Below are 26,667 nucleotides of genomic sequence, written 5' to 3'. Positions count from 1 at the left end.
ATAGCATTCCTCTTCCGGGTGCAGCAATGAACAAGACAGACATGATTCTGAGTAGGAGGCAGGTCAGGAAATAGCAGGATAAATAAGAAAGGTAATTTCAAAGAGTGGTAAGAGTCATGAAGAAAGAAATACTCATGGTAATCTCATAAGCACTTAGTATTTGCCAACCACTATACTGAAAACTTCATAGTATCCAGCTTAAACCTCAGAATAACCCTATAGATAAGGCTTTTTTTTTTTTTTTTCATTCTCATTTTATAGATAAGGAAACGGAAGCTGGTAAAATAAAGTAGCTTGCCCAATGCTGCAGAGCGTGTGAGGGGCACAAAATTGGAGTCAATTTCATTTTCTGACTCCCAAGCTCATGCTCTTAGCCATTACACTCCTGTGTTGCCCATAAATCTCATGACTCGGAGAAAGACAGGAAAACTGCTTTCCCCAGAAGCATCCTAAAGCTCTGAAAGGAAAAGGAAGCATATCTGGCACTTATGACAGACTATGGAAAAAACAGAATGTTTTCCTTTTATATTTGATCAACTCTTCTCTATGCCGAGGAGGAACTGGCTTCGCTGGCATGGGCAGCCCCACTTCCTGCTGGCTAATGGTGCATCATCTTTTCATATGAAGGTGTTGCCTCGCCAGGTGTCATGAAGTACGGATTTAAGACTGCCATCCCCATAGGGGTAAGGTATTTGTGTAAATCCTCCCAAGCTTTCTTATTTGCTATCCCCTAGCCTCCAAGAAGGGTCCTCTTTTGGAAGGAGCAGATTCAGGTCAGGGGATTTGGCCTGAGCACATCAAATAAACAGAAACACTCCAGATACACAGACCCAGCAGTGACAAATCACCAGAGGTGAGATGCTACACTTGAAAAGAGCTCCCCCTTCCCCCCTGGACACAGACAATAGTGTGGTGAAGTCCTGGGGCAGGGGGGCTGGGGCAGGCTAGAAGAGGTCAGTGGGGGGAAAGGAGGAGGGGGACATATGTAATACTTTCAACAATCAAGATTTAAAATAAATAAAATAAAATCATAAAGAGCTTCCAAGTCAGAAAGATGGAGGTCTTAATTCCAGCTCTGCCACTTACTGATTGAATGTTTCTATGCCTCAACATTTGCATCTGTAAACATGGGGGTAATGTAATGACAGATGAACTAAATGAGATAATGTCTACAAAAACTCATGGCAAGCAAACATGGGAAGAAGAAATAAGTTCAAAGACCCCTCTCTGTGACCTAAGTAAGCAAATTCAAGCCACACTGGTCCTAAAGCGTCATGTTAACAGGTGGCTGCCACCTCAGTCCCCTCCAGAAGTCCTCCGATGGAGAATGCACTTGAAATGAAGCGGTAACTCAGGTTCCTGTTCAGTCCTTTCCAAACTGCGGCCTGAGTGCCATCAGTGACTTTCTGGGGACCTCGTTCACTCCTATTCTGCCTGTTCTTAGTATCTTGCTTACTTCTGCTATGAGAGATGCAGAAAAAGAGAATAATCGAGAAATATCCAAAAGTAGCTCATGTGACAGCTGCCTGAAGAAAAATCTAGATGTTTTTACAAACACTTCTTGGCTCTCAGTGAGGATCACTACCTGAGTGAGGTTTCTCCCTGCACTTGACGTTGAGTATTTTCAGAGGAAACTTCCTCCCTTATATTTTTTTAATGGTGTGGTGGGAAGAATATATTTTTAAGTGGAATGTATGTTTAAAGTTAGAGAAGATAAAATCTCAAAGCCCCAACACAAACAACTAAACCACAATTCAAAAACTTTCTCTCAGACTGAAAGGAAGCCAGTGAGCCCTAGAATTAACTCTGAGCCATGGTGAGAAGCACAGAAAGCAGGATTCCTTGGGAATTGCTGATCACCCCAAGTACAGGGTAACACAAACACATGGAATTAGCCAGGGGGGACTTAAACCACTGTCTACTGGTCAAACACAAAGGCTCATATTAACAGAATAAAAAAAAAAAACTATAAAAAGATTTTTATTTTTTTTTTTAATCACAGAAAGCAAACAGTTCCATAGAAGAAAAGCCATGTGATTGGAAGTCTTAAGGAAAATCAAAGCTTGACTTCAAATAAGCTTTTCTCTGGAGGGAAATAAATACTGCAGCATCTGCCTTCAATCCATTCTTGGCTGGTTAGGATTAGCACATTCTACAATAGCTTTTCAGTGTCGATTTCACAAAAGATAAGCAATATATTATTATGAAACCAAGAGAAATTATTTTAAAAATTACACCAGAGACTCACAAACAAGTCTACTATAATTTCTTAACAAGAAAATAGTATATCGCCTGGCTGGAGTGGCTCAGTTGGTTGACTGTCCCATGGACCGAAAGGTCACCGGTTCCATTCCTGGTCAGGGCACACATGTCCTGTAGCGGGTGAGGCAGCTAATCAATGTTCCTCTCTCCCCCCCACCTCTCCTTTCCTCTCTCTCTAAACTAAATAAAAACATTCAGAAAAGGTAAGCTCATGCAACTTAATTGCTTACCTCCAAATTATAGACATTAAAATCCCCCAAAATAAATTTAAGAACCCAGTGTCGTACAGAATCTGAATTTTGATTAAAATGAAACAAAGATTAACATCTGGTCATAAGATCTAAGTGTGAGTAGGAAATGGAGTGAGGAAGAAATACTCATGTTAAAGTTTGTACATATCTGGACAACACCAGATTTCTGTAGAGGAAGCAAAATAAATGGAGTTTATTTCTCTGAACTTCTTCAGAGCATGTTAGAGTTTCATTTTTATACCATCTTAAGTGGTTGTCTACTTGTTTTATAAATGTGGACTTTATCTTTTGCAGTAAAATATTAAGTTCTCAGGGTGGATCCAGGTTTTGCAGGGTCAGCATATGTAATCTGAAGGGTTCTCTCGAAGAAAAAGAATACAAAATTATGAATATAAATTATGTAGAGGGGGCTGTAAGTGAGGGTCCCTGGAGGGTAAGTACCAGCAGCTTCTCAGCAAATTCACTACCAGGGTGAGAACCAACCAAGCCTTATATATCCGTTTCACCCACATGGTGTCCTGCAGCCCTGGGCATTTTACAGGAGTTCGGTACTTGCTGATTCCACTCACCTCAAAAGCAAGAAAAAACATACTATGAGGTTAAATTCAAGGCCAGGTCCTGGCCCATCCAAATGGTTCAAGATAAACTTTAACTCTTCATTCAGTTATACTTTAAATGACTGTTTGAATTAAATGGAATTTTAATTCATATTGATTCTGTTATTTAGTCATTGTCATCTAGTTAATATTTTAAAAATCCAAAAATGTCTACTACTATAGAAGAACAAAGAGAAGATTTTTTAAAATCATCAAATAAAATCTGGATGTCCACCAGTCATAGACTAAACACTCTAGTTCCTGTGTGTCTGTCCACTGTTTGTGGTGAGCAGCTGGAATTCACACGCGCTCCCTTACTGACTATGACCATCTGTAGCCAATAATCAATGGAGTTACCCCAGAAGTAGAAGAGGTCACCCATTCCAAAAAAACTCTTGCAGGAGTTCTGACGGGGTGACCTATTTCCTCCTACTGCCTGCCAACAGTTAGCATACTTCAGCCTTTTTTTAAATATAGAATAGCAAAGAGAAAACTCACATAATTCTTCAGGTTCTATTTATAGGTGAGAGGTATTATACACGCAAACAAGCTATGAAAAAAATGACTCACTAATCCCACAGGTTTACACTCCAGGCTTAGTATTTTAAGTACTGCTATGCAAAAATCTACAGGACTTCCTAAGTCCAGAGTTACCATAACCAGATCAATGCATGGTAAGGAGGGATATCTTGTGAATGCTCCTGAATATACAGAACATAAGATCCAAATGATTTCACTCTGTATGTATCTATGAGGAAAATATCTTGAGAAAAACCCAGTTATCAATAATCTTGTTTCCATTGGAATAAAACTTAATTATTAAAAGGCCTTTCCTAAGACTGATACAATTGCAGAAAAATATTTAAATGTCTTCATGAAAAGAATATTAATAAATAACTTTTGAACCCAAGGGACAAATTAGGAAAAATACTTCCAACATCTGATAAGCAAAGCACCAATTTTGTTAATATACAAATAGCTGTAATTAGACGATCAATAATTAGATGACAATAGCCCAAAATAAAAATAAGTAAAGGATATGCAAAGACAGTTCACAGAAAACACAAATGCCCCGTTAAGTATTCTAAAGAATGCTAAACCTCACTCATAAATGTAAGAAACATACTTTTAAAAACAATGAGTTCTTTTTCAGTGGACAGGTCATGCTAGAGACAGTTCCGATGGCAGAGTTGGCAAGGGTGTGGGAAAGTGAGGGAAGGGGCCCCCTCCTTGCTAGATTGCCCCCTGTAGCCGTCTGGAGGGCAATCTAGCAATATCTTTCACATTTTAAAGTGCTAAGACATTTTGACCTATCGATCTCTCTTCCATGAAATTATTCTATGGAATTCTCAAACTGATACTCGGAAGATATATATTCAAAGACACTCGTTACAGCATTGTTTAAAAATTTTTTTAAAAAATTAAAAAAGTGGGGAGAGCTTAACTGTCTATCCATAGAAAAATCAATTAAATAAAAAAGAATATGGTAAATCTATCTACATGTGCTGATTTTGAAATAACAGTTTATTTGAGCTTTCAAAATGTAAGCACTGTTCCAATAAGACCTTTAGATATGTTAATTCCCTTAATGAACAAAAAAATCTCCAAGATACAATAGTGAAAAAAAAATATTTCAAAACAGACTGTGTATTATGATTCTATTTATATCATATTTAAGTGTATAATCTACTAGTATATGTAATATCATGTGCATGACACATATCTATATAAATGTGCATATCTGTAAATGTACATATGCCGCTCCAAAATTTGGGAAGAATACAAAAGCGATGGTGTGCAGTGATCACCCAGGAGCAATGGGACTGGGAAATGGGACTTGGGGAAAAGGACATTTTTACTTACTTTTATAATTTTCTGAATTGTTTGAACTTCTCACTATGTACATGGATTACTTCTACTTTTGAAATCTTAATGTGTATTACCTGCCTAATTAGATTATGTTCTGCCTTAATTTTTTTCTTTCTACTTCTATATGGAAGTTATTTGGGGAAAGGCAGCCATGAGGAAACATTCGTGTGTGTTTTTTATACCTTCCTATAGTGTAAGAACGTTTAACATGAGGATATATTACTGTCAACTTTTTAAACATAGTTAAAAATCAGGATTCAACAACTCCAACAAAAACATCCTATCTCATTTCCTTTCTTATACAGGAAACCCTAGAATATAAGGGTTTGGATGAGAACTCTCAGGATTCTAAAACAATTGTCTGGCTTAGTTTTTAAAAGACCAAGTTTAATTAGAAATAAAGGGGGAAATACAATCATCGGTGTGTGAGTTACAATGTACACTGCTCTACTAGATGTGACGTGTGACTTAACATAAATCAGGGATGACATTTATGTGCAGGTCCACAAAGCAGCCGATGCACAGTGGTTGTTGGAAGTTATCATCATCATCATTTTTACAGCCACCATTCATGAGCTGCTTCCTATAGATTTAACACTGAGCTCCATACTTCACACATATTAGTATATTTAAATCTCACAACCCAATAAAATTTCCAGTTACTTACTGGAATTATATGAAATTATAAAAACATGGAAAAATTTTAGGGTGCCAAAGAGTAAGTGAACTCTATAAACAGTCAAGTCTAGATTCAGAGCAAGTACTCCTAACTCCTATAGATTTTTTATGAGATATCTTCATCACAAATAGACCGTAAAGTGGCTCCTGAATAATCTCCATGCCATTTGCTCCACCCCTTCCAGTTAATCCTTTCTCATACCTGTCACTCAGCACCAACTGCAGGTGACTTTCTCATACCTGTCACTCAGCACCAACTGCAGGTGATTCAGACCCTCATCCCTCACTCTGCACAGTCCTACATTTCCGTCGCCTCTCACCCGCCTTCCGATTCTTACCTGTCCAGCAGTAGTTCCAACACTTCTTTGGTGGAGGCAAAGCCTCTGTACGTTGACAGGAAGATGCTGATATAGGTGAAGTCATTGTCCCCGAAAGCTGTCAGCAGGTTCTCCACCAGCTTCTCCAAGGTGCCGGCTTTTATGGTCCTGATCTTACAGGTCTCATACTGGCTGACGGTATGTCCTGGAGGGAGCTGGTCCCCTTCCACCTGTACAATAAATGCAGGGTTGTTAGTAGGAGAAATAACACTGTGAAGGAAAACTTAATAGCTGAAGCGCTGAATCAGAGCCAGTCATGCTTTCCCTTGTTCTTATTTAATTTCCCTACAAGCCATGTAAGGCCATCCCCTCACCTGTGGGTGTGGTAGAGTAGAGGGGCTGGTGGTGGTGGTGGTGGTGTGTGTTTCCTTCCTCTCTAGAAGCAGAGGTATTACTTCATCATGGTTACATTTGCTTCTATTTACTATCCTATCAAGAACTAGGTTACTGACATATTTTATCAAGGATGTTCTCAATAATCCCAGGAGCAAGTTTAGCAAATGGTATCAATCATTTCCTTTATATTGTTCCATGGTAAGTGTTCAAACTCATCCTTTGTAAAAAAAAAATAATAATAAAAAATATATTTCTATTGATTTCAGAGAGGAAAGGAGAGGGAAGGAGAGATAGAAACATCAATGATGAGAGAGAATCATTCATTGGCTGCCTCCTGCATGCCCCACAATGGGAATAGAGCCAGCAACCCGGGCATGTGCCCTGACCAGGAATCAAGCCCTGACCTCCTAGTTCATAGGTTGATGCTCAACCACTGAGCCATGCTTGGCTGGGTTGTAAAAAAATTCTTTATTGCAGTTTGCATTCAATGCTATTTTGTATTCGTTTCAGGTGTACAAAGTGTTCCCTCCAATAATGCAAGTGACCACCTGGCACCATACATAGTTATTACAATATTGTTAACTATGTTCCCTGTGCTTTACCTTAAGTCCCCATCCTATTTTGTAATGACCAATCAGTACTTCTTAATCCCCTTATTTCACTCACCACTAAACCTTTCCTCTCTGGCCTCAGTCTGTTTGTTCTCTGTATCTATAAGGCTGTTCACTCTCCTTCTTAAAGACATCACCCACAGTGGTGAGCTGGAGCCAACTCATACTGGCTTTGGACAGCTGATTGCTAAATTGTAAGCCAGTTGACATCATGCTGATAACTTGGGAAATCAGCCATGGTAGGCATACGTTCTCCATGGAAATCTATGGAGATCTGACCATGATCTGATGTTCTTCAGTCCAGGGAAGGCAATTACTTTCTGATTTAATATCATCAGCAATCAACATAGTTGACTAAGAAGTGGCCATACCAAGCAGCCCTGGGCTGGTCTCTGGGGAGTAATGAAAAGGGTGGGGAGTATGGCCCCCTCCTTCTGGAGACTGGCATTGCACAAGAGAATCAATCTGTTCATGAGAAGGAACTGTCACAGGAAAACGAAACTGTGAATAATACTGGTAGGCGTAACTGCACCTTGGAGACATAAACCATAATACTAAGAAGTGATTAGTGATAAAATCTGTACAGCTTAAAAACTGAGTATGAAGGAAGATAATTAGGTTAAAGAATGATACAGATATGCCGTTCTGCAACAAATCTGTGCTTATCAAAGTTTACAGAGATGCAGTATTCAAAGCTTAACTTGTCCTTGACAGGTGCTGGGGAAGATGACCTACCCAGGAATCTGTTTCTAAAGCACGTGATCATTCCAAGTGACGCAAAGACTCACCAGATACTTTCTCTGAATTGTAAGTTTGAATGGTTTTATATCAAATTCTTCTCAATTGAAATATTCAGACATGTGAAAATTAAAGATGGGTAGAGAACTGGATCTCTAAATGGTGACATGTGCTCACTATGTAGCATGCTTGCTTTTTCTTCATCTGGCCTGTCAGAAGCTAAAGCACTGGAAGGAAACTAGCAGGCGATATTGCTTTCTGTAAAACCAAAGTGTGGCAATCTCTGCCCGAGGGGTTAGAATAGCTAAGTGTCACCATGTCTAACTGCCAACAGGAATTAATATGAGCACTCCAGCCTATGGACTGATGACTCTTTCTGTATTTAATTTTGGAAGATACTAAAAAGAGGGGTCTGATTCAAGAAAAATAACAAATGTTTCCTTAGGCCTGTGACTCAGATCATGGCCTAGTAACTGTTCTTGATCACTCTGTGTATACTTTCAGAGCAGGCCTAATATTTCCTGTCTGTCTCCCAGGAGCTTCAATTAACATTATCCAGAAGCAATAAATGAAAAAGATATAGGTTTCAAAGCCTAATTACATTTTTTAACTACTTGGTACAGTGGTGCCCTATGTGTCTATTATAAAATACTCATTCCAGATCAAAAGGGGCTGAGGTCAAGTCTGGGAGCTATAGAGTTAAAGTCAAGTACACGGCTTTACTTTAGCATCTCTTAATGTCTTTCATACGCTAACATGCTATGAAACTCCAAGAGAAGGGTAAGGTATATGACATACATTTGCAAGTGAACTTCCCTTTATTCTCACAGCATCTTGTAGAAGAATGTTAGAATGAACAAAGTTAGGGAAAATGTTAGCTTAGTAAGTCACTGGGATGCATTTAAAACTTAATTCGCATTTGTCACTTCTCATTTAAAAAGAAGAAAAATGAAGACCAAATATAATGTTAATTTTTATCTTCTATAAAAACATCTATAGTTCTTTGACCTCTCTTAATACCAAAAGTTAGGGATATTTTGCGTGTTTTACTTAGTCATTTTGAAAGACCTGGTCAAAATACTTATCAGCCTGATAATATTAAAAAGTGATAGTCAAAGAGTATACTTCAGCCTGATAATATTAAAGAGTGATAGTCAAAGAGTATACTTCGGTGTCAGATGTTAACAACAAGAAGGCAAGGAAGGGCTTCTCAGTCTGCGGGAATATTCACGCTTTAATTCTACATCACACTTCCTTACCTTGTGACAATGTCAGGGTTCCCTTACCAAACAGCTCTGTAATTTGATGATCCTTATTTTACTCACAACGCAAATTCCAATTTAAAACTAAATCCTTCCTTATTGAAAGTAATAACTATTTAAAAGAACGAATTTTTCACTGAGCATTGATGTGGCCAAAAACTCAAACACAGAGAAAAACGCTTGTCAGAGGACCTGATGAAGTGGGTCCCTTTTCCTGCCAGAAAGCGGACTTGGCAGGAAGCCACGTTCTCCCTTGGGAATGAAATCATGGTGCTCATTAACCCAGTCGCTTCCTTTCAGCCTGCCTTTTCCTCTGAAAAAATATGTCAATGTGCGTGCTGGATCCCCATAAGTCCCTTTAATGGTTTTTGCTCCTCAGTGTTTGCATCTGTAAATTAGGAAGAACCCTGTTTGAGCTAACAGGATGGCTAATCAAATACTTTGAGTATTTTGATCTTAAAAATCCTTCTCTAGCCTGGCCGGTGTGCTCAGTGGTTGAGCGTCAACCTATGAACCAGAATGCCACAGTTTGATTCCCGGTCAGGGCACATGCCCAGGCTGCAGACTCCATCCCCTGGAGGGGGGCGTGCAGGAGGCAGCCAATCAATGATTCTCTCTCATCATTGATGTTTCTATCTCTATCTCCCTTCCTCTATGAAATCAATAAAAAGATATATATTATTTTAAATCCTTCTCTAAGGGCGATGAGTGAGCATCAATGACAATGTCATGAACCGAAGTACAGGAATTGTTCTGGTGCCTAAACTTACTCTCCCACAAATTAACAATGCATGTTAGGGCGTCAGGGCACTTGCCCAATGTCACCTTTTGCACATCTGCTCAGCACCCTAATATTTACTTGCTACAGCAAGGGGAAGACGAGGTGTTTGAAGATGGGTCCTAATTACCAACGTTCAAATAAAGTACATTTTCAAAATGGAGGACACAAACTTAAAAATGATCTATCCGCTGGTTCCTGAAATTATTTTAAGATAAAATTATACAAAAGTGAAACACGAAAGAAAATATATACTCTGCCTTATGGTCAGACTGGAGAAACTAAAATTTTGGTTTCATTTTTGCAGCAAAATATTCATAACCTTTTAAGAGACTTTAGAGCTATATAACCCTTTTAAGAGACTTTAGGATCTTTTTGTTTGTAATATCTCAATACCTTTGAATTCTAGTTTAAAAGAAAAGTGAAGGGGGGAGGGGCTTGGCAGACAAGTGTTTAATAACCCAGACTTACAGGCAAGGCGGGGAGGGCTGAGCCTGCCCTCTGGGTTAGCACGCTAACAGGAAACAGCTCAATCTGGATTTAATCAGAGACCATCGCTTTACTGACAAGATCATGATACTGAGGCCACAAAAATGTTTCATGACTGTATTTTTGGCCAATCTTTCCACCATTACAATTCAGCTCTCCCTAAGAGAATATGTCTGACTCCTAAGGGATAAATATCTAAAACTCTGCCACGGAATTTTCATAATTACCAATTTTGGCATGAGGGAGACAGGAGAAAGAGGATGTGGGAGATGAAATGTGCCATATTTCAACTCTGCTTCCAGTCATGGAGAAACATACTCTTTCATTGTCTAAAACATAAACTGTTAACAAGTTGGGTGTTTCCAATTTGAAAAACAAAAAAGTGTCCTTCAATCAAAAGAATGCATCAGTTATCTGATACTCTATCAGCGAGCGTGCCAAATAAACAGCCCGTTAGCCTGGAGGCGGTGTGAAGTCCTTCTCCAGGTCATGCTCAGTCTGCAGCACATCAGCGCCCAGGCATCCTGCCTGAGCAGAGGAGGAGTGAGGACTGTTCCAGTCACGACTCCCTAAGAAAATCCAACACCCACCTCCAAGGTGTTATAGACTAGGAAGGTACGCGCTGCGTCTCTCCATTCACCTCAGAGCAACACAGGTACATTTATACTCCCTTTTCAAATGTCTGCAACCACCACGGAATCACACAGATAGTACAGGAAATGCCATGAGGTGACTCCAAATAAACTCTGGTCATCTATCCATAGCGCTCAAATACGTACAGAATAAATGACCTTGCAGGGCAAAGCAACAGTACGTGTACCTAACGGCACACAGCAGTGTCATGGCTAAGCCAGTGCATCTGAATACAGTGAGATATTTACACGTGAGCCATTCAGAGATGTAAGACATAGTCTACACAAAACCCGGGGGCATGTGACGCCCAGCTCAATGTCTTCTGCCCTGTGTGGACTTCTACATTGGGTGTGAACTCACTTTTTTTTTCTTTTTCTTTTTTTACTAGGTTAGGTCTGCCAGGGCTCCCAGTTATATTTTAGTTTCAGGTAAATAACAAATGATTAAATAATTTGGGGGTATAGGTATGTCCCAAGCAGTATTTAGGACCTGCTCGCATAAAATTTTTTTTTGTTTATCTGAATTTCATATTTAGCTTGGCATTCTGTATTTTTATTTGGTAAGTCTAGCAACCCTATGCTAAGTGCATACAAAGGTTTCACAATGGATCTCTCGTTCATTTATTCATCTACTTATTCAACCACACATTAGCTTGACAGCACTATGTGCCAGGCACTGTGCAAGGCAGTGCAGATATAAAGGAAAGAGAATGTAGTCCTGACACCCAAGTTGTTCCGTATGATGGAAGAAAAGGACACAAAGATGCCATTAAAATGCGATGTGAGTAAAATGGCAGAGAGATAGGCAGATACCATGGAAGAACCAGGAGGGACGTAGGATAGAGGCTGCATCAGAAAAGCCTTCCTGAGTAGGTGATGCTTGCATTGGATTTTAAGTCGGAGTGGGAGTTAACATGTTGGGAGGGCATAGCAGGCAGGGAGACCAGCACGAAGGCATTAAGAGGAAAAGAGGTGTGAAGGGGGGAATCCTGATTGCGGGAGCAATGTGACAGGGAATGTCAGCTTGGTTACAGAGTCAGCAAGATACAACCTGACAAAGGCATCGGAGCAAATCCCAAGGAACGAGACTCCATTTTCTATAGGTGTGAACATGGCCAGAGAAATCAGTGTGGACAGATTGGATGGAAGGCTTAAAATTGAGTCAGTAAGAAAGTTGTTGAGACTCCAGGTGAGCAACTCCAAATAGGCCTTAACTTGTGCAATAGGATAGAGCAAGTGGTGGGTTGGGAGAGGAGAGGGGGGCATATTTAGGGAATATTCAGGAATTGGCAAGACTTCGTGATTAAGAGGGTGAAGATGAAGGGAAATAAAAAGTTCAAAATCTTTACCTAATTTCAAGTTGTGGATTACTGGAGAGATAATGGTACCACCCAGAAGAGGGGGGGGCGCAGATTTTTGTGGGGCAGAGGTACTAAATTCCACTTTAGAAGTGTTGGGAGCCCCTTTGGGATTTTCCATGGTACAGTCCAATAGGAAGTTATAATCTAAAAGGTGGGGAGAGGGGTCTAAGATGGAAGTAGGTAGAAGCTACATCAATGAAAATGGTGTCGCCCTCCCAGGCAGCATGTGTAGAACAGGGTGGCACCTGGAAGAAGACCAATATCAAGAGGGTTCCAAGAGTACAGATGTCAAGCACCAGAAGAAGCACCTGTGCATGTGGCAAGTTCACACATCACCTGATCTGTGGCAGCATCTCTGGGCAGAGAACCCAGAAGAAATCTTCACCACCAGCTTCATACATAATGCCAACATATGGACCTTCCAACTCACTGTGCAAACATATCAAGGTCCAGCCAGCGGTGTGCTGGAGCCAGCTGATACTGCTTGCAAGACCCAATTGCACACACACTGTCTCGCTTCCATGTTCAGTGACATTGTGTTGGTATCTTGAATTCAGCCATGGTAGAAATCTACACCATGGAAATCGGCAAATTAGCTATAAATCAGGACTTTTGCTCTGGAGAGCTGATTTCTCAGCACACCACTGCCCAGGGGTCCCTCTCAAATTATGTCAATGGTAAATGCAAGAGAGAACTTCATTCTGGTTGAACACTTTTCTCATTCTGTGTATACTGCAGTGAAGGGATTTGCGTTGTCACTATGATATTGATCTTATAGAAGACAGAAAAGTATGTCTCTGAGCTAAGAAAACAGTAGATATGTGATGGAGGGAGAGGTACAGGAGCATGTGCATACAAATGAGTGCGCTTTAAAAACATTACAAGATCCCCAAGAGTTGACTTTGCTTGAAGCCACATGTTAGAATGTGGTCAGGTTTCTATGAAGAATACCCTTCTTCATCCTCAGGAAAACGCTAACGGGGCTGTAATAACAAATCACAGCCAGGTTTTATCACACAGAAATCCCGGCCCTCCACCATCCCCTCTCAGCAGGGTTTCCCAGATCACCCCACAGAATCCAGAAACTCTCCCGGGGGAAACAGGAAGTTATGTTTTCCATCTCCTAAAAAATAGTAGTCCTCCTGGCTGTGAATCTGCTCAGCCCAATGTAATCCATAACAGACTCAACCTCCTCTGACACAAATCCCTATTTCTGACTTTCTGGTCCTCCTTTAAGGATTCCAAAGTCTGTAAGGAAACAGATTCCAAAATTCAGTGGATTTCAGGGAGTTTGCTGACTACACTTTTCAAATAAAACAATTTCACTTATATACGCTACTCTTCTGCTTGAAACTCAGAATGCTAATGATTAAGATGTTATGAATTAACCTGGGTTCTACTTCCACTTCTGAGACCAACTGACTTAAAGTTTCAATGTCTTAGACATCTACTTTATAAATGAAGAAATCACATGGTATTCTGAAAAGTTCAAGGATTTAGAGTTACATAAGGGGAAAGGTTTGAACTAAAATAGTCACTGTTGCATTTGGCAAATAACATCACAAATCCTCGCATTCAGTTTGGTATCCAGAGTGAACTCGTAAATTTCCCTCCCTCTCTCTCTCTCTGTCTGTCTCTGTCTCTCTTTGTCTCTCTGTCTCTCTCTCTCTCTCTCTCTCTCTCTCTCTCTCTCTCTCTCTCTCTCTCTCTGTCTCTCGGCCTGAAATGCCCAAGGTCTTCATATCCTGAGGTCCCAGGCTAACAGGTGCCCTGGCTTTCTGGAATCTGTTCTGTTTTGGTGCAGCCCAGCCAACCTCTGTCTGAAAAGGTCAGCAGGGGGGAGTGAGCTTCTGTGTGACCTAATATTCTCGGTGAATGGAGCCTGCTATGAATGGAAGGCTCCCCCACAGCCCAGAAGCTTTCCCAGCCTGCCATAAATCCCACAGACAGTTCGTGGGCCTTTATCTCCTGCTGAGATTTCCAGCGTTCTTCACCAGTCCTTGGGGAGTCGAGGGGAGGTGCAGAGCAGGAAGGCAGGGGGTGGCGACTGCCTCGTGTTTCCAGACTTAATCTTCAGCTTGATTATTACTCTGCATACCACATTACGGGATCTCTTATCCTCCCCATTTTCCTCTGGGATTGGTTTGGTTATAAACAAAGTAAACATTTACTTCCCCCTATTATTACCACCTATTATTATAATGATTAAGCATAAAAATCAAAGCTCCATTACCAAAATACCAGTAAAATCATTACTTCCCTGGATTTCAGAATTCCAGTAATGACTGTCCAGATTGTGTCTTTTCCCTCCCAAACTAAATCTTTCCAGTCAATGTGGACTTGGAAATTCAAATGTGAAATTTAACTCGATATTTCCCAGAGTCTGGGACACGGGGCCTCTGGCGAGGACTCTATCCCTCAGTGAGACATCTGGCACAGGTAATATCCCTAGATCGTGGGCTTGTAGAACTGACTACCGACAGAGCAAGCAAGTAGCTTTCAAACATACTATCAGGTAATCAAATCTAGGACAAAGGAGGAAGAACAACTTAGTTTGAGTACACCTTGACAGGAAAAAGAAAACTCTGAGATGTTCTAAAAAATGATAGCAGGCGGGAGAAGGAGAAGGAGAGATGGAGCAGGTAGGCCGATAGCTGAGGGTCGGCCAGCAAGCCTGCCCACATTCCTGAGTGTATGCTGGAACTCGGAATTAACTTCTATGTGGCTATTTCTGCGATTATCTAAGAGAGGATAGCCAAGGCCGCTGAACCCCAGGAGCCACAGCTTGTGTACACGTGAACTTTCTGGACCGTGGCCCACCCCTAATCCGGAGGAGCAAATACTTCCTTAGGAACTCCCTGCCTAGCCCAGAAGTAGCCACACTTCACCTTCCCCCACCCTTTGTCTAGAACCAATGGAAATTCTTCCAAAACAACCTCCATCCTTCTCCCGGCTCCTTGAAGGAGAAAAACACTTCACCAATCCAGGGGGCAAGGCTGCCATGGTTTCGCCTTCATGCCCCAGCTCCTTTTCCTCGCTACCAATAGCCCGATAAAGCCTTTCTTTTAAACAGACTTTCAGCTGTGGGGTTAACATTTTTGTTCCACAGTCTCAGTGAGGGATACAATGACTTAAACTGACTTTTTCTCTTCAGGGGTTTTCCTCTTCAATAAGCTGTAAATTAATTCTAAGAAAACCCCTTATGCCCTAAAGAAAAAGCAAGAGAGGATTAACACATATTTATTGAGCACTTTAGGGTCAGAACCTCAATCCTACACAATAATCCTCTCGTATAGGAATTATTTTTACTTTCCTTGAAAAAACTGAGTTGTGAAGAAGTGAGGGCTCTGACCCAAAGTCACCCAGCCAATCAGCACAACTGACCAAGTCAGGATATAAAACCCAGCCCTGTCTTCCTATTACAGCGTGTGTGTTAAAGCATAAAGTGACAGTGTTGGGCATTCAATCTCCATCTTGTACACCCAAGACTCTCATTACTTCTCAGAACTCAAGAGCCCAGAATCTCCATACTTCACAGGATTGTTGTAAGAAAGAGATAAAGTTAGATAATAGATCTGAAGGCATGTTAAACGGTGACAAGAACTATTCGGGATTCTACAGATAAAAGAAAATATTGTAGGTAACAGATAAAATCCTTCTCTTTTCACTTTCTCCCCCCACCCCGATTACTTTCACCCAAAGTTCTTACAGCAAATGCTCTCTGGTACTGCTATCCTTCCCACCTCCTGACACTGACTGAAATCTCAAAACCTACAGGTGACAAATGTTGTTTTGATGCTAAACACCCTCTTTGGAAGAAAACAAACAAACAAAAAAATCCCCTCATTATTAGTTTCTAAAATGAGTAAGTTAAATAAAAAAAAAAAAAGAATGACTTCACCCAAAGGTGCACGATCAGCCAGGAAACCATGTCAGTAGCCATATGAGAAGATACTGGATAATGGAGTGCAGGGCCCATGTGGAGCACTCATGTTCTGCTCTGGTTTCCTGACTATTATTTAATTTTCCTACCCGCTAAATTTAGAAATCTCTCTAGTCAAGAAATAATTGCCTTCTATGTTTAGAAAGAAATGGAAATGAAAGCAAAACAGCAACAATTGATTATGGACTCGCCAAAGTGGCAGGTTTGTAAATGCTAACACGTAACAAAAAATAAACGAGAAGGTAGAATATAGAAAGGACTGATAGCTGGCAATTAAAAAAAAAAAAGATCCAATTTCTCCAAATGCACATCAACTGAAAAAAAAACAACAACAAACATTTTGTTCACTAGATTTTAATGTGTCAAAAAATATGTGTAAAAACATAGGCATGTCGGTTTCAAAGAAAATATTTATCCTTCTAATAATGTGTTCATCATTCCCGTGGCTCATGACCCACTCCTGATGTCAGTCAGTAAAAACAGCATTCAAGAGCTTCCATTGTGCCAAGACCCCAAATGAGTTGCTAAGGGAATCTATAAAGGAAATGAAGGATTTATACTCTTTAAAAACCTAATAGTAGAGATTATAACATGAAGGTGCATTTTCCCATTTACTGGCACGGGAGGAAGAGGTGTATAGAGTTTAACACAAGTACATGTTCAATAAATGAATGCAGGGGCCTCACAGAGAGAACTGCAGAGCCAAAGGGGATAAAGACCTTTTGCAACTCTGAGATTCAATGATAAGGCAGGCAGGCAGGCAGGAAAAAATGGCAGTTCAACTGATCATTGTGTACCTGCTAGTGCCTGCTGTGTATCTCAGCAGTGGACCAGAATCACTCTTTTTAATTTGGTTGTTCTTGTTCACTGCTAAATACATTTGAGTGGATTTATTCATTCAACAAATACAGAGCAGGGCAAAAGTAGGCTTATAATTGTTTGTACGGAAAATAATGAAATGATTAATAAATAATAACATAAGAATAAACCCTGTTTGTGTACTCAGAACTGTAAACCTACTTTTGCCCCACCCTGTATAAGGTTGTCATGGATACATGCAAGCTGCTTTGAATTATTTAATTCTTGAAAAGATGATGTTCATAGCAAAAGGGGCAGAGAGTTCCAGGGATACCACAGAAGGCAAGTGCTGACGCATTTCTATAAGATGGGCAATCAGGTGGAAGGGTGATGAGGGCTGAAGTACACTCTACACGCTAGTCATAATAGCTTCCCGTCCTGTGGGAAAGCCCATTGAATTTCATAGGCTACACACAGGAAAGGTCATGTGGTCTGCTTGAAAGCATCACAGGTCACTGGAATGAATGCTAATAATACCTTAGTTTATTATACAGTCCTTTTATCTCAAGCAGTTCAAAGCACTTTTTTTTAAATCATCCTCACAACATCAAGGTGAGTTAAGGAAGGTAAAGGTAATACTATTCCCGGTTTACAGATGAAACTAAGACTACTGGAGGTCACATAGCTTTGTCTAAGCTTATAGTATTACTTAATCAACTTCCCCTTTATCCCTTTAATAAACTTCACACATCTTTGTTTGTAGATGGTCAAGTACAGTAGTTCTCAAAGAGAAATCGGTGGAACTTCTGAATTTAGAATCACCTGGCCTGCTGGTTAAGATACAAATCCCTGTCCTGGCCAGTATTGCTCAGTGGTTGGAGTGTTGGCATGAGTGCTGAAGGGTTTCGGGTTCCATTCCTGGTCAGGGGCATGTACCGGGGTTGTGGATTTGATCCCTGCCCCCAGATCTCTATCTCTCTCTCTATCTATCCCTCCTTCCCTCCCTCCCTCTTAAGAGTAATAGAAAAAATATCCTCAGGTTGAAAAAATATATATATCCTCAGGTGAGGATTAACAACAACAAAAAATGTAGATCCCTGGCTTTACTCTAGGTCTACTGATCAGAATCTCTGGAACATGGGCTGAGGAATCCGTGGTTTTACCCCAGCATCCCAGACAATTCTCTTGAAAACTGCTTAGTATATTCAAGGAAACAAGTAAATCCCAAAGTGTACATTGTTTTTAGTGGCATTTTTCACAAAAACAACCTTAAAATATTTTATGTTCAAAAACTCAAACCAGCCTAACCGGTTTGGCTCAGTGGATAGAGCGTCAACCTGCGGACTGAAAGGTCCCAGGTTCAATTCCGGTCAAGGGCATGAACCTTGGTTGCGGGCACATCCCCAGTAGGAGTGTGTAGGAAGCAGCTGATCGATGTTTCTCTCTCATTGATGTTTCTAAAACTCTCTATCCCTCTCCTTTCCTCTCTGTAAAAAGTCAATAAAATATATTTTTTAAAAACAAAACTCAAACCACTGTAACTAAAACTTTAGAAACTTTTCTGAACATAGTATTATCCCTACCTAACACAAATATTATATTAACTGCCAAATCTTTGTCTCCAGTTCTTAACTTTTCTTCTAAATTCTAGACCTGAATTCCCAATTACCACACATCCGCCTGGATAATCCATATGGAACTCTAATCCAACATGTATATAAAAAAAAACTCATTAGATTCCTCTAAAATCTCACCCCTTCTCTAGCCTCTGATTTGGTTAATGGTCTGAGTCACAAATTTGCAAATCATCCTTATCCCCAAATCATCCTTATCTCCCCCTCACCTCCAAAATCCAACCTGAGTGATTCCCCAAATAACCTCTCCATTCTGTTCTTCCCAACCTCACTGTCTTGCCTTAATTTAGATCTCATTTTTTAATGGGTGTGTATAGTAAGCACTTAATCTCGATTCCCTCTAATCTTGCCAAAATGATCTTTCTAAAGCAGAAATTCTACTTTCAGAACAAAATCCAAGTATCTACAAAAACTAAACATGCCTATCCTATGACTCAGCAATTCCATTCCTAAAAGATATGCAAGTGTAGGTCCGCCAAAAGACACAGACAGAGACATTTACAGCAGTTTTACTCAGAAGAGCCACACACATGCTCCATAGTATGTTGTAAACATCTGTTTACTCACAGGCATCCTCCACCAGTCTATGAAATCTTTCAAGGCAAAGACTTGAAAGATTGTATTTATGTTCAGATCTCCAGAAAATTAGACTAAAACCACATCAACAAGCACTTCATGAATATTGGTTAAATATATGTTTTTAAGAGAAAAATTGGTTTTTATCTAACGAATCTACCTAATGGCATTATGTTCCCTATAAAACCTTTACTTGCTTCTTCCAAACTCAGTCAAATTAAAAAATCTAAACATATAAATAAGAAAACTGTGTACACATACAATAAAAGCATGCAATGCTTGATCACCACTCTTAGCTGGACTGCTAAAGTAACTACCTTTTAAACTGTGCTTATGGCATCCACAGTTACCTTTTAAAAACACAAATCAGTGTTACTCCTCTCCTTAGAAACTCCCACTGACTTCCCATAACTCTTGGAATAATGTGCAAACTTCTACCAGGGCCTGCAAGGTCCTTTCTGCTAACTCCCTTGACCTCATCACCAAAAACCATCTCCATCCGTAAGCCCCAGCCACAAGGGTGGTCAGTTCTTATTTTATTTATTTTTTTTTTAATATTTTTTTATTGACTTCAGAGAGGAAAGGAGAGAGAGAGAGAGCAATAGAAACATCAATGATGAGAGACAACTATTGATCGCTGCCTCCTGCAGGCCCAACTGGTGATCGAGCTCATGGCCATGGCTTGTACCTTTGACAGAGAATCGAACCGTGACCTCCTGGTTTACAGGTTGATGCTCAACCATCGAGCCACGCCAGCCAGGCAAGGGTGGTCAGTTCTTAAAACATGCCAAGCTCATTCACACTGCATGGTCTATGCATTTGTTCCTTCTGCCTAAAAGGCTACTCGGCCTGATCTTCTCAGGGTAGATCCATCCCTCCCCCCACCCCCATTCACTTCTTTGCATCTGATAGAACATGGGCGTTGGCCTATGGACTGAAGTGTCCCGAGTTCGATTTCAATCAAGGGCACGTAACTCAGTTGCAGGCTCAATCCTTGTGTGGGAGGCAACCAATCCATGTGTCTCTCTCACATTGATGTTTCTCTTTCTCGGTCTTGCCCCCTCCACTGTGTTTAAAAATCAATGGAAAAATATCCTCGGGTAAAGATTCACAAAAATTAAAAAACAAATAAACAGGTAGCATCTCCTCTGATAACCCCCTTCCCCTGGCCATCCCTCTGGTGTCACACTACCCACCCCCTCCTCCCAGGCCAGATCACCTTATCCAGGTTAACTTCTTTAGAGAACTGACTTGTTTGTTTGTACACACTACACAACAGCAGAGCCTTATCTGGGCTGCTCACTACTATATCTCTGAGGTTTAGAATAATGTCTAACACACAAGGAGTCTCAATAAATGTTTTTGTAATGAGTGAAAAACAAGTAAATGTTGTAATTAAATTACACATTATTTAAAAGTCTGAACTGAAAGCTTGCTAAACTCCAGAGATCTAATGAAAATACAAAACTGTGTCCTCTAAACTAAAAATCTTAGGTAAACAAAGTTAACTGATTAAATCTCTTCACAGCGGTTGAGAACTGAAGTGAATTTATTGAAATGACTATTCTCAGCTGCTTTTGCATCTCAATTTCATATTTGGTTATCATGATTTTTAAAATCACGGGGTTTTTTTCCTCCAGAATTCCTTTCCCATCAAGATTGAGATGCTGAATCAAACTACACATAACAAGGATCTCTCATGCTCTGGAGCTGACATTGCCCTCATTGTTCTATCAGATGCAAATGCCATTGAACCAGTTGCTTGCTTTGCAAACAGAGAGTGGGAATATGCACTTGTTTTGACTTCTTACAACTCCAAGTGGGAGTATCAGAGGACATGAATTCACAACTAATCAACCAGCTACAAGATATAAGTGTAAATACATTGCAAGAAGTTTTCTTGTGGGGTGTTGTACTACTAGGAAGCTTCCAGAACTTCCTGCATGAAAGTCACCATATAAAGTAAGGATTTCATTTGAAGCTTTTTAACTTCCCCTTTCTGCCACGCTGGGTTCTAGCCTGGAACACGAGGAACATTGTCTGAGGTCTCTGAATTTATAATAAGTTTTTATTACGGAAATAAATAAGTGCTCTAATTCCTTATTCTAAAACTCTAAGGGTGATTTCCACCTTATAACAAGGCCAACTTGCTACCTCAGCCACTAAACCTTTCAAGTGGGGGTCTAGAACAGTGTTTCTTTACCACAAATCCCACTTTCATTCATTTATTTATTCCAAAATATTTCTTGAGCTTTGACTATGTTCTAGGTGCTACTTTAAGGCACTGCAGGTACAGAAGTGAACACAGACATGGTCCCTGGCCTCGTGAAGCCAACATGCAAGCAGAGAAGACAAATATTAAAGAGATAATTTAACAGTTAATCATCTAGTGACAGTAGACATCATTGCTCTCCATTAAAAAAAAAAGCTAAAAGAGAAGATAAGGACATTAGACTTTGTCTTGGTGATTAGGGAATGTTTCAGTAAGGAAAAACAGAGATCAGAATAATCATAGGTGTTCACCAGGTAAAAGGGAGAGAGCGTATCAAGTGAGGGAACTTCATGTGCAAATGCCCTGAAGAAGGAAGCTTAGAGAGATCAGAGAGAAGCTGATGTGGCCACAGGGAGTGAGGCAGAGGAGAGTGGCCAGTGATGAGCTTAGCCAGGAGAAGAATTTTTATCTTTAACTAATATCAATGGGAAACCATTAAAAGATCTGAAATAGGATCACAGATAACGTGGGTCTACATGAAGAATGAACTGTAGGGAAGTAAGGAAGGATTCAGTTAGAAGACTACGAGAAAAGGCAAGAGTTTCTCAAAATGTGGACCATGATCCTCCTGCATCAGAATCACTTGGGGTGCTTGTTAAAAGCAGATTCATGCTCAACCTCCAACCTATTAAATCCAAATCCCTGTGACTGTGGAATCTGCATCTAGTCCCAGGATATTTTAATAAACATGAAGGACCAAGAAGCACAGTAATAATACTAAGGGAATTCCAGTGATCATTAAATGAAATAAACCACGATTAAAGTAAAATAATCTGCTGTACTTGGGTATGACTTGTTTATTCTAAAATTTTGGTTTTACCACTCTTCTCTCCAACCCCCTTCTCCTTTACCTGTAGCAAGGGACCTATTTTATTTCTTCTTCCATAGTTATCAGTGATACTAGTTTTATTCAATTCTGAGTAGAAACATTCAGATTGGGAATACTGTTATCTTTTGTTTATGTGTCCCATTCTAATATTCAAAGTTCTTTTATATATACAATCTCATTTGATTCTCACAATAATCCCAATTCACAGATGAGGACACTGAAGGTCTCAAGGGGCTAAGTAATTTACCTGGTCACATTATTAGTAATTGACAGAGGCCAGAGTCAAGCCAGGACCCCTCAGGTTTCAAAGCCACACTGAAGGAGCAGTGCCAGATGGCTCCTGTGGGTCAGACCCCTGTTTGCTGATTGAAGGTGCCCCATGAACTACCCTCTACCCTTCATTCCACACATAGCAAATAATGAGTGTCTGATCCATGTCAAGTGCTGGGAATGAATAAAAACTCTCAGGTTCTAGCCCTAGCTGGCTTGGCTCAGTGGATAGAGCGTTGGCCCATGACTGAAGGGTCCCGAGTTCGATTTCAATCAAGGGCACGTAACTCAATTGCAGGCTCAATCCCTGTGTGGGAGGCAACCAATCCATGTGTCTCTCTCATACCAATGTTTCTCTTTCTCTGTCTCTCCCCCTTCCCCCTCCACTGTGTTTAAACATCAATGGAAAAATGCCCTCGGATGAGGATTCACAAAAATTAAAAATCAAATAAACAACCTTCTCAGGTTCTAGAGTCAACAGCAAGTCAAAATTCCCTCTATGGGGGTACTGAGAGGAAAAAGACACCATTGTAGGCAAATTAGGACATAGCTGTATGTCATCAAAACTATTTGAAGACAGCCTGGCCAATGTGGCTCAGTGGTTGAGCGTCAACCTATAAACCAGGAGGTCACGGCTCGATTCCTGGTTGGGACACATGCCTGGGTTGCGGGTGATCACCAGTGGGGGGCGTGCAGGAGGCAGCAGATCAATGATTCTCTCTCATCATTGATGTTTCTATCTCTCTCTCTCCCTCTCCCTTCCCCCCTGAAATCAATTTAAAAAAAATTTTAAAAAAAAACTATTTGAAGACAAATATTTAGATTTTATGTTAACAGGATAGACGTCACTGAACTATGGGAAACTGTAACTGTCTTAATCAAACAAAACAAAAGCTTCTCTCATCAAAGAGGTGTAATGGCCATGTTGCCAGTAGTAACTGTATGTTTGGATTTTCAAAAATGCGTTCTCCTCTCCTATTAGAAAAAAACAAAAAACTGCAACATTCCCCTTTCCAGGAATGTGATTTAACGTAATGGCTCAGCTAATAACCATTAGCTGCTTACTTGGTGCAAACAAAGAGAGCACTGTCTCTGCAAGTGGCCACAATGGTCCTGAGTGTGAGACGGATTTAAGCATCTGGCGGAGAGTGACCATTGTTTTACGTAACATGAAGCTGCGTGAACACCGAGTGCATGGCTCCATCCTGCCTTGTCACTGGTTAGAGTGGGAGGACTTTTCTTTCACATCGGAAAGCAAACCTCAGTCACTTCCATAGCTTGTAAGTTTCAAAATCTTAAATTATATTGTGCCAATCAAATTGTGTACACAGCTATTGTGTCCAAAGTAAATAATGAGAGGGGGAGAAAAGAAAAAAAAAAAGCTTCTTCAAGGACTAGAAGGCAACTGAGGAAGAGGGTAGAATTGGTAGAAGGTGGCCAGGGTAAAGCCAAGGAACTATGCTTTGTAGCTATGTGTTCATTAGGGAAAAAATACAGCATTTTCCAAATTGACCTTTGTGACCTGATGGGCAGCTGGCAGTCATTTAGAAGCACATACTGACTCATTTTGCCAAAAAGGCAAGAGAGGCACAAACAGGCCACTGATGTCACATAAAGCAGTGGTCAGTATGGAAGCAAAACCAGTGGGAGTGTTTCTAGTTCAGTCATTTGTAAGTGTAGCCACTATGTATTTCTCTGTAGCCCCAGTATCTAACCAGTTCCACACCTTCTGGCCAAAGGTCTTGGAGAAAGAAGGAAAAGAGACAATACCTTTAAACATTTCCTTCCAGTAGGTCTGGAAGGAAGCTGTTCAGGCTGTGAATGAGGTCAAGGAAAAATCAAACTTTTAAGAAACCAGTATATTTAAATCACATCACAGTGACCCTTCCTGGGGAAATTTAACATTCAGCATAGTTATTTCCCAGTATGGGACCCTTTAAACGCCAATATAAGTTTTACTTATATAACGGAAATGTTGCTGAAATGTATTATTTTTTTGTCTTTGGAAGTAGAATATCCTGAGCAGGATTTAACCTTCCATTCATAGCTCGGCAGGCCACCAATGCCACCAGAGACTGTAGCATCTGCCCCAGAGACACTGACATACATAGCAGTGCTTATTCCAAAACTAGATGATCCCACATACCTATACTTCTCTAGTGCATATGCCTGGTCTTTTTTTAAATATATATTTTTATTGATTTCAGACAGGAAGGGAGAGGGAGAGAGAGACAGAAATATCAATGATGAGAGAGAATCATTGATGGGCTGCCTCCTGCACACCCGCTTCTAGGGGTCAAGCCCACAACCTGGGCAAGTGCCCTGACCGGGAATCAAACCATGATCTCCTGGTTCTTTGGTCGACACTAAACCACTGAGCCATGCTGGCCGAGCTGTATGCCTTGTCTTCAATCATTTTCTTACATCCATTTATTCAACAAATATAACTGTGTCTTCCATCTGCTAGATGCTGTTCTAGACAGCAGTAGGGGGCAGACAACAAAACCCATGTCCTCATAGAACATACATTCTAATGCAGGAGAGAGGCAGTAAATCAATCAATCAATCAATCAATAACACCTAAAAGGGTATGCTAGACAGTGGTTAGTGGCAAAGAGAATAAAACCGAAATAGGGGATAGGGTACTCCAGGGTTAGGGAGGGTTGCAGTTTAAGTGGTTAGAGAAGGCCTCATTGAGAAGTGACATTTGAACACAGCCTTCCACTGGGAATGTCAGTTTTTGTGATTATGAGTGTGTCTTCCTCTAAAAGCCCCAATCTCTTCAAATTTGCTCCTTCTGCCCAACTATAAACAAAAAAACTCCATTATGACTATATGTAAATAACCAACTTTGCCAGGTATTAGGAATTGACATGGTGTGTATTGAGAATAATGGCCCTTCCCAGGGAGTGAGAGACATTTGGGCTACTCAGAAAACTCATATATTAACTTCGAGCTTTATTGGTAAACATGCTCTGGAAAGCTGAAATAACCAAAAGGGAGAGGTGTTAATGTTAGGGACAGAACTGGAGTAGTGCAGACTAGCTGTAGTTAGAAGAAATAGTCATCATACTCTGTTAACCGTGATTGTTTTGTTCGCTCATAGATCATTCAACCAGAGGCAGCTCATCAATGACTCTCTCTCATCATTGATGTTTCTACTCTGTCCCTCTCCCTTCCGGAAAAGAAAGCATATTCTGATCTGGCTGGGAGCTGTACGCCTCGGGACTGGGAGTTAACCTTGGAATGCGGTCCATTCTCGGTATCTGAGGACTGCCTATCATCACGGAAAGATTAACAACCTTGTTGCCAAAACAATGGAGTCAGGGCGCCCACTCTTTGCAACCCCCAGCCCACACTGCCTATAATCTGTAACCATTTTACCCGTTTTTAATCCTTTTGCCTACTTTCCCTGGTAATCTTTGCAGAGCAGATTTTCGTGGATGACCTGCTGCTCTCCCATACTGCTGGCATCATAAACACTCATATGTAATTCAACCAAGCCTGCTTAATTGGCTCAAGTAGTGAGTGACAGGCAGCCCAGACCCACTGGTTGTCCAGTTTCATTAACTCTACTTGTTTCTGTTTAGAGTACTGTAGCCTCTAAACATCATAAAACTTTAGTTAGCCTCTCCATATTCTGTGACGTTGAGCTAGCCTGTTTCTCCCAAACTACATTTTTTCTGACTTCTAGACTAACTGCCTCTTGCCTCCGAAATTGACATTACCCAAGCTTGGCCCCTAACCCTCTTCCATTTTCATAGCATTCATTCTCACTGCGTCATTCACCTATGTGTGAATGCTACCCAAATGTATTCATCTAATTCCAAATCCTGAACTGGAAACCTCCAGCACGCTATGTCTAAAACTGAAATAATCATGTCATCACCCTCCGGCCAGCACCACAGCGCAGCTCTTCTTCCCAGAACCACTATTCTCTAAGTTCAACTACATCCAAAGTCTTGTAATCATCTTTGACTCCTCCCTCTCACTGTAGAGCAGTTACCAACAGCTACCCATGCTTGCAGTGTTCTACGTTTTATCTCCTCTGTTGATAGAAGAAAATGAAAACAACTATTCCTCCAGACATAATGAGTTATCACTA

General features: G+C 40.6%; 1 protein-coding gene across 3 annotated transcripts in view; it reads right to left on the bottom strand.

The window, feature by feature from the left end:
• The window catches only part of RGL1 (ral guanine nucleotide dissociation stimulator like 1), a 221,891-nt gene that overhangs the window by 71,644 nt on the left and 123,580 nt on the right, over nt 1-26,667 (bottom strand). For all 3 annotated transcript variants that reach the window (XM_008145944.3, XM_008145945.3, XM_054711454.1), the window contains one exon: nt 5,995-6,203. In XM_008145944.3, coding sequence (XP_008144166.2) covers nt 5,995-6,203 — 209 coding nt within the window. The remainder of the gene's footprint in view (nt 1-5,994; nt 6,204-26,667) is intronic.

This window comes from Eptesicus fuscus, chromosome 22 (assembly GCF_027574615.1).
Source record: "Eptesicus fuscus isolate TK198812 chromosome 22, DD_ASM_mEF_20220401, whole genome shotgun sequence".
Lineage (NCBI taxonomy): Eukaryota > Metazoa > Chordata > Mammalia > Chiroptera > Vespertilionidae > Eptesicus > Eptesicus fuscus.
This window is presented reverse-complemented; position numbering and strand designations above follow the sequence as displayed.